General features: G+C 37.5%; 1 protein-coding gene across 1 annotated transcript in view; it reads right to left on the bottom strand.

The window, feature by feature from the left end:
• Grin2a (glutamate ionotropic receptor NMDA type subunit 2A) overlaps positions 1-13,106 on the bottom strand; it is a 452,129-nt gene that overhangs the window by 143,908 nt on the left and 295,115 nt on the right. Inside the window, exon 5 of the mRNA XM_004627768.1 lies at positions 7,143-7,257. Within this exon, the coding sequence (XP_004627825.1) occupies positions 7,143-7,257 (115 nt within the window). The remainder of the gene's footprint in view (positions 1-7,142; positions 7,258-13,106) is intronic.

The raw sequence follows: 13,106 nt of genomic DNA, 5'->3' as shown, positions 1-13,106 counted from the left end.
AAAAAAAAAAAAAAAAAAAAAAAATTCACTGCAGAAGGAGAGAGATCAAAAGTATGGCAATACCCATTTGTAAGAACTGCTCAGCTGAGCTGTGTATCTACAATACATGTGGGAGAGGGCACGGTGCTGAGGATCTGTCATCCATGGTAGCCACATACAAAGACCCTGGAAAAAAGGAGTGCTCCTCCGAGAGTGTGTTGCATTGTCCAAGATACCCTCATTTTATGCTGCTGCTCACAGTGACACCACTGGGTCACCTCAGCGATGTAAAGAGAAAGTAGCTCTGTCCTCTGTGGCCCTCCTCTCTGCTGACCTGATGAACCAGTATGCAGCTCTGTGGCAGCTTTAAAGATGACATGGCTGGTATTTACCTGCTCCACTGACTTTCTCTTTCCTAAAGGCACAGGGAGTTATTTCTGAAGCTCTGGGTCCCTGGGGTGCTAAGAGAATAGACCCACTACAGGAACTATTTGTAAATTCTAAGCTCAAGTTAGCTGCAGCTTCTCAAGTCCAATTTTATTTGGAGGGGAGGAGGTAGGATTGCTGTATTTCACTAGCAATGTGAAAGAGGATACATAAGATATTGAGAGGCATTTTGGAGCATCTGGGAATGGAGTATCACAAGGGCAGCTTTCTTTATTCAGTGCTGTCACTGCACTGCAGTGGCCTCCTGGAAACTCACTCCCTGGCAGATGAGCCAGATCTGAAGGCTGCATAGAAAACTCACAGGTGTGAGTCAAGGCTGACCCAAGACTGGTTAATTACAGTCAAGGATTATTTTACAGCGCAGAAGTGATCCTCAGATTGTGTTGAAAAATAATGCACAAACTCAACAGCATAAGGCCAGTGAGGCCCAAATTTTTGTTTTTTAATATATTTGGTACAGGGTCTCACTACGCAGCTCAGACTTGTAGTGATCCTCCTGTTTTCATCCCCCTGGGCACTGAGATTACAGGCATGCACTACACTGGGTCTCGGTGGCCGGCTCAGCATGCCCCAGGGGCAGGACTGATGCAGCTCATGGTGCAGGGGATCAAAGCCCAGTTCCATTGCTTGCCTAAGCAGATGCTTAGTACACTGAGATGTCTCACCAGAGAGGCCCAAATTATTTAGCTCCTGTTAATGATCAATAAAAAGTGTTCTCATACTTTAGGTTTTGCAAGCAAAGGGAAAGAAACATCAGAAGTTCACAGATAAGGAGAGATAGAAATTTAGTAAATCATCATAGACAAAAGAAGAATACCACACACCAAGCCTGAGATGTGTTAAGAAACCCTGAACATTCATGAAGTCATTAGTTAGGATAGATATACAGCTACTTTCTCTTAATTCAATGAATAGAAAGATTTGTTCTAATAGTGTTTGTGGAAAGGATATCATGCCTGTATCTTGTACTATGAATAACCACTAAGAAAACAACAAAATGCAATATATTAATTATTGAAACTTCCCTACTGATTGGTTTTGAAACTGTCTCATTGCTATTTGTTTCTCAATAAAATTATTTTTTAAAAATTCATAAAGTTGTGAGCCTCTTAATATGATGAACTAAAGAGATATCAGAAGAAGTAAAGGAGTAAAACCTGGTAACAGTTAACTGGAAGCTAACAAGATAACTCAAGAATAACAGAAGGACTTAGAATCCCATTCTCCTCCATCACCTCTGCAGACACCAAGTTCCTTGGGTAAGGAAATATTCTATTGTTCATTAGTAAGTTTCCAAGCATCTTTTTTCCCCATAATTTTATTGAGAAATAAATAGCAATGAGAAAGTTTCAAATTGAATTGGTAGGACAGTTCCAATAATTAACACATTGCATACTGCCTTCTTAGTGGTTGTTTGTTGTACAAGATGCAGACATGATACCCTATTTACAAACACAATTAGAATAAATCCCTCAATTCCTTGAATTAAGAGAATATAGCTATATATCTATCCTAACCATTTTGAGTACACAGATACAAAATAGACATTCATCTATATCCCCTTTTTTTTATTTAGTTATATCATTTAAATATAGGTGTGTGAACTCAGCAAAATATTTCAAAATAGTTCAGTAGTCCATAATAGTATTGGGTCTTCTGCTTGACTGGCAATGTCAGAAGTTGTTGACCTGAGTCCCCTACAGCTCAACATAACAACGTGGCTTTATTTCTTGTACTTTGTTTAGACTTTTCTGCTAGATGGTTAAGACCAAGATAAAGCAAAACCTAAGTAACAAGAATTGTAGCTTTTGGATCTGATAAGGTCAGTCAAATCCCCTCAGGATTTATCCCGAGACCTTGTACCTCAGATTGTAGATCCTTTGTCATCAGGAACAGCACTAGATATACATTAGGAATTTTTAAAAATTGAATTAATAAACAACGTTTTCAGCCATTGCTTTCATGTGTCACCTAAAACAATGGAGTAAGTGATCAATAAATAATAATTATTGTTACTATAACAGTACTCACATCTGGGAGGTAAAGTATAAATTCTCAGCAGAAAAAAAATAGTCAGTGATATCCCCATTTGTATGACTTAAGGTTTTTTTTTTAATTACATATGACAATACTTTGCTGAATTCATGCACCTACAATATATGAATAGCATGGAATACACATCTCTGACAAAAATAAACAAAAAATGGGATGTAAATGAAGGACTATTTTGTAGTGAAAAAATATATATATACCTGTATATACAAAGTAGTTAGCATAGATATACAGTATTTCAATGAGAAGAAAGATTTGTACTAATAGTATTTAGACAAGATATCATGTCTGCATCTTGTACTATGAATAACTACTACAAAGACAACAATATGCAATGTATTAATTATTATAACTATCCTCGTAACCTGCTTTGAAACTGTCTCATTGCTACTTCTTTTTCAATAAAATTATTTTAAAAAGTATATGTAACAACATACAATAAAATGAACAAGTTGGGGCTGGGGAGATGGCTCAGTGGAATAAGCGCTTCCCTGGCAGGCACAAGGGCCTGAGTTCAATCCCTGGTTCCACCAAAAAGAAAAAAAAAGCCCCCCAAAATGCACAAGTCTGTGGCATAGCTGGATATATCCTGAGAAATGTTCAAGATAGAAAATTATGACCATCACTCTAGAAAACTCTCTGGGCCCTTTTTCCTCTCCATCACCCTCCTCCCACAGAAGCAGCCATTAATCTGACATCTAACCCCATGGACGTTTTGTCTCTTCTTGAACTTCATGTAAATTGAATCAGACAGTATAATCTTTTGTGTCTGTCTTATTTTGTTCAACATAACAGGATTTGAAATTCATCTGTGTTGTCAGGCCTATGAATAGCTCACTCTTTCTTATGGCCAAGTAGACTTCCATTTGCTGAATATACCCTAAATTATTTATTCATTTTCTCTTGAATGGATGCTTAAGCTGTAGCTCATTCCTCGTACCAGTGTAATATTTTGGATTTACATCTGCAATTCTTTGGCATAAATCACCAAGAATGGAATTGCTTGATGATAAGGTATGTGTATGTTTCACTTGATTAAAAAAAACTACAGAACAGTTTTCTGCGATTACTGTTATTTTACCTTCCTGCCAGCAATGTACTGTGGAAGACTCAGTTGCTCCACATTCTCACTGCAATTTGATGTCCTCATTTATTTTCTCAGGCTCAGCTCACCCTGAGGGCTAGGCTGGCATGGCATGTGGTGTTAGGGATCAGACTGTGGTCCCCTGCACCTGCCTAAGCTCGCCTAAGCAGATGCTTTAGACCACGTAACTATCTCACCAGCCCATCATTATTTTTATTTAAAGCCATCCCATAGGTATGAAACAGCATCCTCATCGCAGTTGTAGTTTGCATGTTACTGATGACCAAGGATAAAAGCATCTTCCTGTGAATTTTTGCCAATTCAAGTAATATCTTTTGCAAAGTGTCTAAGTAAACTGTCCACTTTAGTTGTGCTGTCTCTCTTTCTGTTATTGATTATTTGAAGGTTCTTTTTTTACATATTCTAGATATGAAGACTTTATAACATCTATGTATTAACATTTTCTTTCAATTTGTACCTTGTTTTGCCACATCAAAAATATTTTTGCATAGGCAAAAGCTTTATTTATTGTCAAAATATTGTGTCTCTTCACAATAATACAGTTTATCTTTACTGTGTGTTTGAGTTTTTTTAATTCTGTTTAAGAAATCTATGACCTTCTCAGACAACAAAGTATCTTTCTATGCTATCTTCTAGAAATTTCCTAATTTTTGGTTTTACATTTAAGCCTGTGATCTATTTCAATTATATTTTTGTGTATAACTGGAAGAATTCATCAAGGTTTATTAGTTTTCCATGTGAATAATAGTAGACTTTATATTAGTTATTTAAAAGACTTTTCTCTAGCTTATTCTCATAATAATTCCTCAAAGATTATTCAAGTGCATATTTGTGGAGCTATCGTATTACTTCCTTATTAAGATATTAACTATCAGTGTTCCATATATACCTTTTATCAAATTGTGGAATCTACCTTCTTTATCACAAAGGAATATTAGGTTTTCTTACATGTATTTTTTGCATCTATTGAGATAACCATGGAATTGTCTCCTTTTCCCTGTTCATATGGTACATTACATTGATTTATTTTTAATGCTAAATCAATATTGCATTCTTAAAATAAAACTACATAACCATGATGTGTTATCCTTTTTAAGATATATTGTTGAATTCTGATTAGAAACATACTGAAAAAAGTGTATATTGGTGTTACTTCTTTTTTAGGTGTTTGATAGAATTCAGTGAAGCCATCTGGACTGGAAGTTCTTTTTTCTTTTTGTAAATGAGGTTTTTGTTATATATTCAATATCTTAGCCAATATGGAGTTGGTCTGGTAGCTAATTTCTTCTCATGTCAGTTTTTGTTTTTTAAGGTAATTGTCTATTCTGCTAATATTGTCCAATATGCTGACACAAATTTTTCCTAGTTTTTTTATCACAAAGGACCTTCAATGCTTTAAATTTTTAATATTAATCACTTTTATTTTTCTTTTCTTTTTATATTAATTTTATTGAGAAAGAAAAAGCATTGAGACAGTTTCAAAACAGGTTAGTAGGACAGTTACAGTAATTAATACATTGCATATTGTTGTCTTTGTAGTAGTTATTCAGAGTACAAGATGCAGACATGATATTTTGTCTAAACACTATTAGTACAAATCTTTGTACTCATTGAACTAAGAAAAAGTAGCTGTATATCTATCCTAATATATATATATATATATATATATATATATATTCATTACAAAATAGTCCTTCATTATATCCCCCTTTTTTGTTTAGTTTTGTCAGAGATGGGTATTCTGTTGCCGTTCAAGTATTGTAGGTGCATGAATTCAGCAAAGTAATCCAATATAGTCCAGTAGTCCGTAATAGTAGTGGGTTATCCGCAGGACTGGCAATGTCAGAAGTTGTTGACTTGAGCCTTTTACAGCTCAGCATATTGATATGGCTTTGCTTTTTATACCTCGTTTTTATACTGTTTTTCTTTTCATTATTGCTTACTATTATAAATTTTATTAATATTTTCAAAGACCTGGCACTTCACTAATCTTTCTTCTACAGCTTAAATTCAGTTTTGTCAATTTTTGCTCACATTTATTATGTTTCTCTTTTACTTCACTTAGATTTATGTTCCTCTTCTTTTTCTAGTTTCTTAATTTAGAAGCATAAATTACTGTGGCTGTATTTTCTGTTTTTCATTATACACATTTAAAGGTATGAATTTCCCTCTTAGCACATCTTCAATTTTCTTCAAATTTTGCAGTGATATGGTGTGTTTTCATTATCATTTCATTCAGCATATTTTCTAACATATTTCATATTTCTAACATCTTTTGAACATCTAACATACTACTTGCTATTGTTACTGATTTTTTATTTCACTGCTGCTGTGGTTGAAGGGTACATTATGCATGATTTCAGTCCCTTTCCATACATCAAGACTGGTTTTATTCTCTGAATCATAGTCGACTTTAAGAATTTTCCAAGTATTCTTGAAAGAATATGTGTTCATAGCTATTGAATGTAGCGTACATGTTTTTTATGCGTTGTCTTCACTCCTCCCTTCCAGATGTCCGTCATTGTCTCCCCAAGTTCAACGCATCGGTTTGCATATTATTTTCCCCTGATGCTAGTTGACTATATTACATCTGCCAACCCACACTCTATATTTTCCTCTCTGGCATCTCAGAGGTCTCCATTTGATGTGCAAAGTAAACGTAAATCTCAGGATGATAAAATAGTTGAGAAGTCAGGCATTGCTTGAAAAAGAAGGCAAGAAAACTGTCTAAGTTCCCTTTTTGCTTTTTCTTGCATTCCTTATAATAATGTAGGTAATAGTTTGAGGTGATTCATGGAAGGATACAGAGTATACCTGGGTTAGATATTATCATTGCACGCATAAGACCATCTGCAAATTTCCTATAAGTCAATCCTCTGACTCAGGATCTGGGATGATTTCTTTTTCCTTTCCTTTTCTTTTTTCTTTTTTTTTTTTTTTTTCAGTACCTGGGATTGAACTCAGGATCGCACTTGCCAGGCAAGCACTTATTCTACTGAGCTATCTCCCCAGCCCCTTGATTTCTTCTTCTTTGTAAACTAATTTTTCCCATTTTTCAAAGTTAACATGTACAAACTTGGACATATGCCTTACTACCTCCCTCTCCAACATATAATTTATAGAAGTGATATATTTAAGTTTAAAAAATTAGGTTTACTTAAAATAAAAGACTAATTTAAATGAAAATACAGAGTGTTCAGCCAATAAGTTAAATGATGAACATGGCACACATTTAGAGTTAGACAAACTGTTATACAGTCAACATTTGCTACTATAATGGTGCAAATCAAACTTGACTGTCTTTAAATTATCCTAAATCTTCCCAGGTGTCCTACTGGAATTTGAGAACCAAATAGTATATGGAACACTATTACAAGTTCACCCAAGTAAAGAATTTCAGCTGTATCTTATGAGAGTCAATATCCCTGTTGTAAGAAAAACCTACTCTTGGCTATAGGTGGAGCCTGGAGCAGCTCTGAAGTAAATGCAAAGGAGTAGCTTGGCCCTTTCTCTCCATGCTGTCTGTCCTTCCCACATTCAACATGGATAGAGTGCTCACCTTCTCCCATTCCCGGTCTTTGTTCAGCACGATCACCACCAGCCTGGGGTGCACCTGATAGCCCTCCTCAGTGAAGGACAGGTCTTTGCCATCCCAGGTCACATTGACCATAAATCTAGGCAGAGGAAAAGAGAAAGACAAAATTTTAGAGAAGAATTCAAGAGGTGCCAAACAAATGAGTGGCTGGCACCACCATTGTCATCACCCTGCCATTGTGAGCCTTCAGGGCCATTCCTGTCACATGCAGCCCCCAGCTGCGGTAGCATCTGCACACGGACCAGGATCTCTATTACATAGGCCTGGACTCCTTCTCAAAGTCTTCAATCCTGTGGACATTAAAGATTTAACACATGAACTAGAACATTTATGTCCTTCTACATTCATAGATTTAGGTTCCAGGGATCTGATAGATAAGCGCAGTCTACCCTCCTTTAACAAGCTTTCCCAGAGAACGGCACTTGCTCATAAGCCATGTGGTGTTCAGCTTTGAAGAAATGCTGTTCCATATTTGCTATTCCTCCAACTGGCATGCTTTTAAAGCATTCATTACATGTCATCGCACAGGTGGTTGGGAAAGAGACATGATCCCCTGCCTTTATGAAATTTATTGTCTGAGAGAGAAGGGGGAGTTCCCTGATCAGTCCTGGGGCTGTGATAAATGTTACATTAGAAAGTAGGAAGTGCTGTGTAAAAGTGAATGAGGAGCCAGGCAAGGTTAAGGAAATACAATTTGCCCTGGAGGAAGACTCAATATTACAACTAGGCATGAAAATATATAAGCAAGCAAAAGAGACAATATGTGTAAGGGTACTGTAGTGCATTTATAAGGAATGAGATGCAGAACAGTGAAGTTAAGGTAGAGAAAGACAGGGAAATATGGTATGGTGAGGCTGGAAATATGAATGTGGGGAGATAGCATGTAGTTTTGTAGACTATATCAAATTTTGTCTTTGTCTTTTAACAACAGGAAGACATTGAAGTGTTTTAATGAAGGAGTTTGCATAATCATACATTTGTCTTCTTATGTCAGACTGTGTCGAAAATAGATTAGAGAGGCTAGAATTGATAAGTGATACTATTTCATGTTCTTCTTGTAAACAAAGTGAAAGACAATGGTGGTTTGGACCTGGATGGTGACCAAAGAAGAGGTTCAGGTGGAGGGAAAGGAAAAGTTAACAGCAGAAAACAAACAGAGCCAAGTGAAAAGATATGTAGCTAGATCGGATGTGAGGACCATACAAGGAGGGGCATCAAGGAGGACTTCTAATAACTGAGTCATGCCACATCCATGCTGCCAACTTTAACATACATCTGTTCATCACAGATGACATCTGTCTGACTTATGTCACAAGTACCTACACCATTCCTCAAAGCTGCCTTGCCTGTGGTCAGACTGGACTGAGCTAGAGGAGAAGGGTAGAGCTTAGCACTCTGGATCTGGATAAGAAGTTTCCCAGGGTGATTGTATCTCTTTGTAATTGGGGCAAAATGTGATGTTAAGGAAGCCCAAGAAAACACAGCAATGACCACAAAGCAGACACCCAACAAAAGTAGTACAGAGCACTACAGCATTCCAGACTACCTCAGAAAAACAGGACACTTCAAAGCCGTTGCATTGTCTTACCTTGTTTTTCCCTTCCCTCCAGAAGCAGCTAAAGAAGTGAAGGAAAGGCTATAAGGAATAATATACTACCAGGCCACAGGTCACCCTGACCCTTCACAGTGCAGGAAAGCGTGACCATGACACCTGAAAGAGAATCAGAACTCCAAGGACAAGGTGAAAACACTGGAGGAAAGGCTTAGAACAGCATCGTGTCTCCATTCAATGATCTACCTGGCTCATTAATAGCCATACTTTTGTCACATTAACAGCTTGAAGGAATTGCTCACTACCTAATGTTAAACAAGCAGAAAAGAAGATACAAACAAAGCCTGCCTGTTTGTAGAAAAATTACAGGTATTTTCCATTTCCATTTGTATGCCTTTTATTCTTCAAATTCTCTGCAATCAAATCCTTCATCTAACAGAAAAAATGAAACACTGCTATTCTAGGAGCAAATAGTAATCATTCTTCTATTTGATGCATTTGAGATATCTCTGATCATTTACTAGAATGGTATTTTCTCGATTCAACAGCTATTTACTGTGTGTCTGTTATATGTCAAGTCTTACAATGAGTCTTATAGGGAAGAAATAAAAAACACAGTATTTTTCTACCCTCTTACCCACATTCTTACAATTCAAGGACATAAACACATTAGCAATGGTGCCTCAAGTACCACTTGTGCACTCTGGAGAGGAAGATGAGAAGTTGTGAAAACACAGGATGGCCCCAGACTCAACCCGGAAAGTCTGAGGAGTGCTTCTGGGAAAGCTTGAAGAGCCTAGGATGTGGGTAGGAGGCTGCACTGTGGTGAGAGGAGACATCGCAAGCACAGAGGAATCTGCTGAGATGGTGACACACCCCAGAAGAAGCAGCAGACAGTTGATCAGGCCAACATTCTGTGCAGTGGATAAACCTGGGAGGATCCCTGAGTGAGATCACAGGGACCTTGTCTGTGTCCCAGGTTAGTGTCTTGACTTTGTTCAGAAGGGTTGGAAATCCATGAAACAATGGCTTTAAGATTTGGAGTGGTGTACTCAAACTGTTGCCAACAAGCAAACCTATAAATATTCTCTACATTTGATGAGAGCATCAACAGCTTTGTTAATGGTTTCAGAGCCTTTCATTTTCTAGACAATTTAACTTTTTTCCTTTTCTTTTATTTTTTCTTCTTTTGCTATTTCTTGGCTAGCATGCAATGAGCTAAGTGGGTGGGGTTCAGACAGGCACTACTTTCCTTATTCACACTCTTGCAAAAGTATTTACATGAGTGTGGGTCTAGAGGAAAACTGAATTTGGTCAAATTCCTGAGTATCAGCAGACCTTCAAGGTAATTAATGGGGACCTATACCAGGATGTCTTTATTCTTCAAGCTGGCATTTTGGTTTGTGCCTTCTGGCTATTTTTGGTCCTACCACATTTTCTGGCATAATGTTCAGGGTAAGAGAAGGAGCTCAATTAAAGCTTGGAGGTTGAAGACACTGACAGATAAAAATTAGTAGTACTATCCACAAATACATTCATCTGTCCATCCATCCGTCAATACATACTTCCAATCATCCACCTATCCACTAATATATTCCTCAATACACTTACCCATTCTTTCTTCCAGTAGACTCATTTAAGTACATACTATATGACATAACAGGAATCAAGAACTTTGCCCCAAAATAAAATAACTGTATGGTTTTCAAGATTGAAGGAAGGGACACAAATAACTACCATAAATAACAGGAAGTGTAAAATAGAGCTACGCACCAACTAAACTGGCGACAGGAGTTGGCTAATCCTGTTGTGAGTCCTGGGCTAAAATCTGGAAATAAAGTGGAAGTGTTGGATTGTGATGGAAAGGGAGAATAAGGGTTGAGGAGAAGGATGGCAAAGGAGAATGAAAGATTCATCACACATAAGAAACTGCAAAGACTAAAGCAAAGAGGGATGAAATTTCACAATGAGTTCCATGAGTTAGAAACATCTATCATCGGGTTAGCAAGTCATTGGGGAAATAGCTTGAGGACTGTGTTACTCAGCTTTGTGCCAGTGTAATAAATACCTGAGAAAATCAACTCCAATGAACAAAGATTCTTTTTGTTGTTGTTGTTCAGAGTGAAACGCTCTGTGGTTGACTGGCTCCATTGGTTTTAAGCTTGCAGTGAAATAGTCTGATGAAGTAGTCTGATGGCAGAAATATGTTGTGAAGAAAAGCTGCTCAAGTTATAGTGGCCAGAAAACAAGGGCAAATGAAGGCAAGAAGGGAAGTAGGGGCAAGATTAGCCATCCAAAGGCATGTGCCAAAGCACCTACTTCCTCCAAGGAAGCCCTGATTTAAAACATTTCCACTAACTCCCAAGAGCACCATTCACACTGGGAATCCATCAATAAATTAATCTATTGATAGAGTCAGAGCCTTCATGATCCGATGATCTCCCAAAAGCCCCACCTCTGAATGCTGCTGTATTCGGACCAATCTTTCAGCAAATGAGACTTTGGGGGAACTTCCAGATCCACGACAGGAGGAAGCTAGAGGCAGAAGCTGGAGTTGGACAAGGAAGTGCTCCATCAGCAATACTAAAAAAATGGATATTCATTTTTGTATTAATTGGGGATGGAGGTTTGAACAGCAAGCTTACAGGGCACAGGCAGATGCATAATGATTTTTTAGGGTAGTAAGTACAAGACAGATATTGAAGAGGCAGCAGTTGGAGAATAATGATTGCACAGATGGACAAATTTCTCCAGTGGAACACACAGTTTATGGAATTTCAATGGAAAGGTTCATAGAAAACTATCACTAGCCTTTACCTGAACTAGTAGAAAAATAGCCACCTTTTCTCTATAGATATCTCCTGTCCCAAATGCATAATTGGAATGACAACTCATTGAAGTATTTATTGATTCCCATAGCTCGAGCCAAATTTCAATGATCTAGCACTTTAAGGTGAATGAAGTTCAAGTTTGGTCTTCCTAATAACTAAAATGTGGTTTTAAAAGGTTGTAGTGTGGAAATATTCAGGTTGAATATGCTGCACTCTGAGTATTCCTCCAAAGGTCCATGTGTTTTGGTTTCCAGGGTGGTGCTAATGGGAGGTGGTGGGATCTTTAAGAGGTAGAGCTTATGGGGAGGTCTTTGGGCCTTTGTGGGAGTGTCTGGGAGAGGATACCGGGACTCCTTCCCCTTCTTCTCTCTTGTTTTTCCTTCTTGGCCATGAGGTAAGTGGCTCTGTCCCTCCATGCACTCCTGCATGGAGTGTTTTCCCTCATACCTAAAAAACAACAGATCCACCAGATTGTGACCATCCCAATCTGAGAGCTGAAATGAACCTTTTGTCTTAATGGGTTGGTTAATTTAGGCACGGGTTATGATGGAAAATCGACCTATACTGTTAATATTGGAAAAAAATGATTTTGTTTTGGTGTAGACACTTGGCCTTGGGGAAGACAATCACAGATTAGGTTACAGAAACTGAATATCACAGTTCTTTTAATCAAGAGATTATTGGGTACTAATGAGCATCTTTCTTTGGATTTCCCAGTTGAACTTACTTAACTATCCTACTTTAATTTCCAGTCTCCTCTTCTCCCATTCAATCCTCTTTCTCTACTTTCCAGCAAAATCAGGTGGAATTGGCAGGGTGATGATTTAGAGTCAGTCAATCTTCTTCCAATTGTATGAAAATAACTACATGGAAATTCTCTGCTCCAGGTTTTTCTGGGTTCCTTTACAGTTCAACGTTCTTGTCCAATGACTCCACATATGCAGTGTTAATATTGCTTCTTCTTATCTAGTTAGAGTCTTCAGTCCCTTGGGAGGCAAAGAAAGCTATAACAGGAATTTCTGCTGAACAGTAATTTCATTACAAAGTTGGCTGGGAACAAGTACCTATTACCTTCAATTCCCCCATCTAGTTTCTAAGGAATATAATCCATATTTCCTCAGACTTCCTTCCCACTTAAAGTTGCTCCAATGTAAAATTCTTTCTTTGGGGAAATACCATTAGCCACTGCTTGCATAGCCCCCATAACACCTGCTGGGTACTTGTATTAAACATTAAAATCTGATCATTGTTTTCTTATCTCTTGAAAATTGATTATAAGCCCATAGTGATCAGATAAAACGCCAGAAATTCTGACTGCTGCTAAGTTTCAAATTAAATCTTCAATATTTCCACTAGGAACAAAAAATACATGAAAGCAGGCTGGCAAAATATAGAGAATGGGTAGCCTCTTACAAATTGTAGAGTTCATGTCTGTGTTCTCATCCACTGAGGTTAAAGCACTATATGCAACACTAACCCAGAAATTATGTAGCATGTATAAAGATTCATCACACATAAGAAACTGCAAAAACTAAAGCAAAGAGG

This window comes from Octodon degus, unplaced genomic scaffold (genome assembly GCF_000260255.1).
Source record: "Octodon degus isolate 3935 unplaced genomic scaffold, OctDeg1.0 scaffold00021, whole genome shotgun sequence".
Classification (NCBI taxonomy): Eukaryota; Metazoa; Chordata; class Mammalia; order Rodentia; family Octodontidae; genus Octodon; species Octodon degus.
This window is presented reverse-complemented; position numbering and strand designations above follow the sequence as displayed.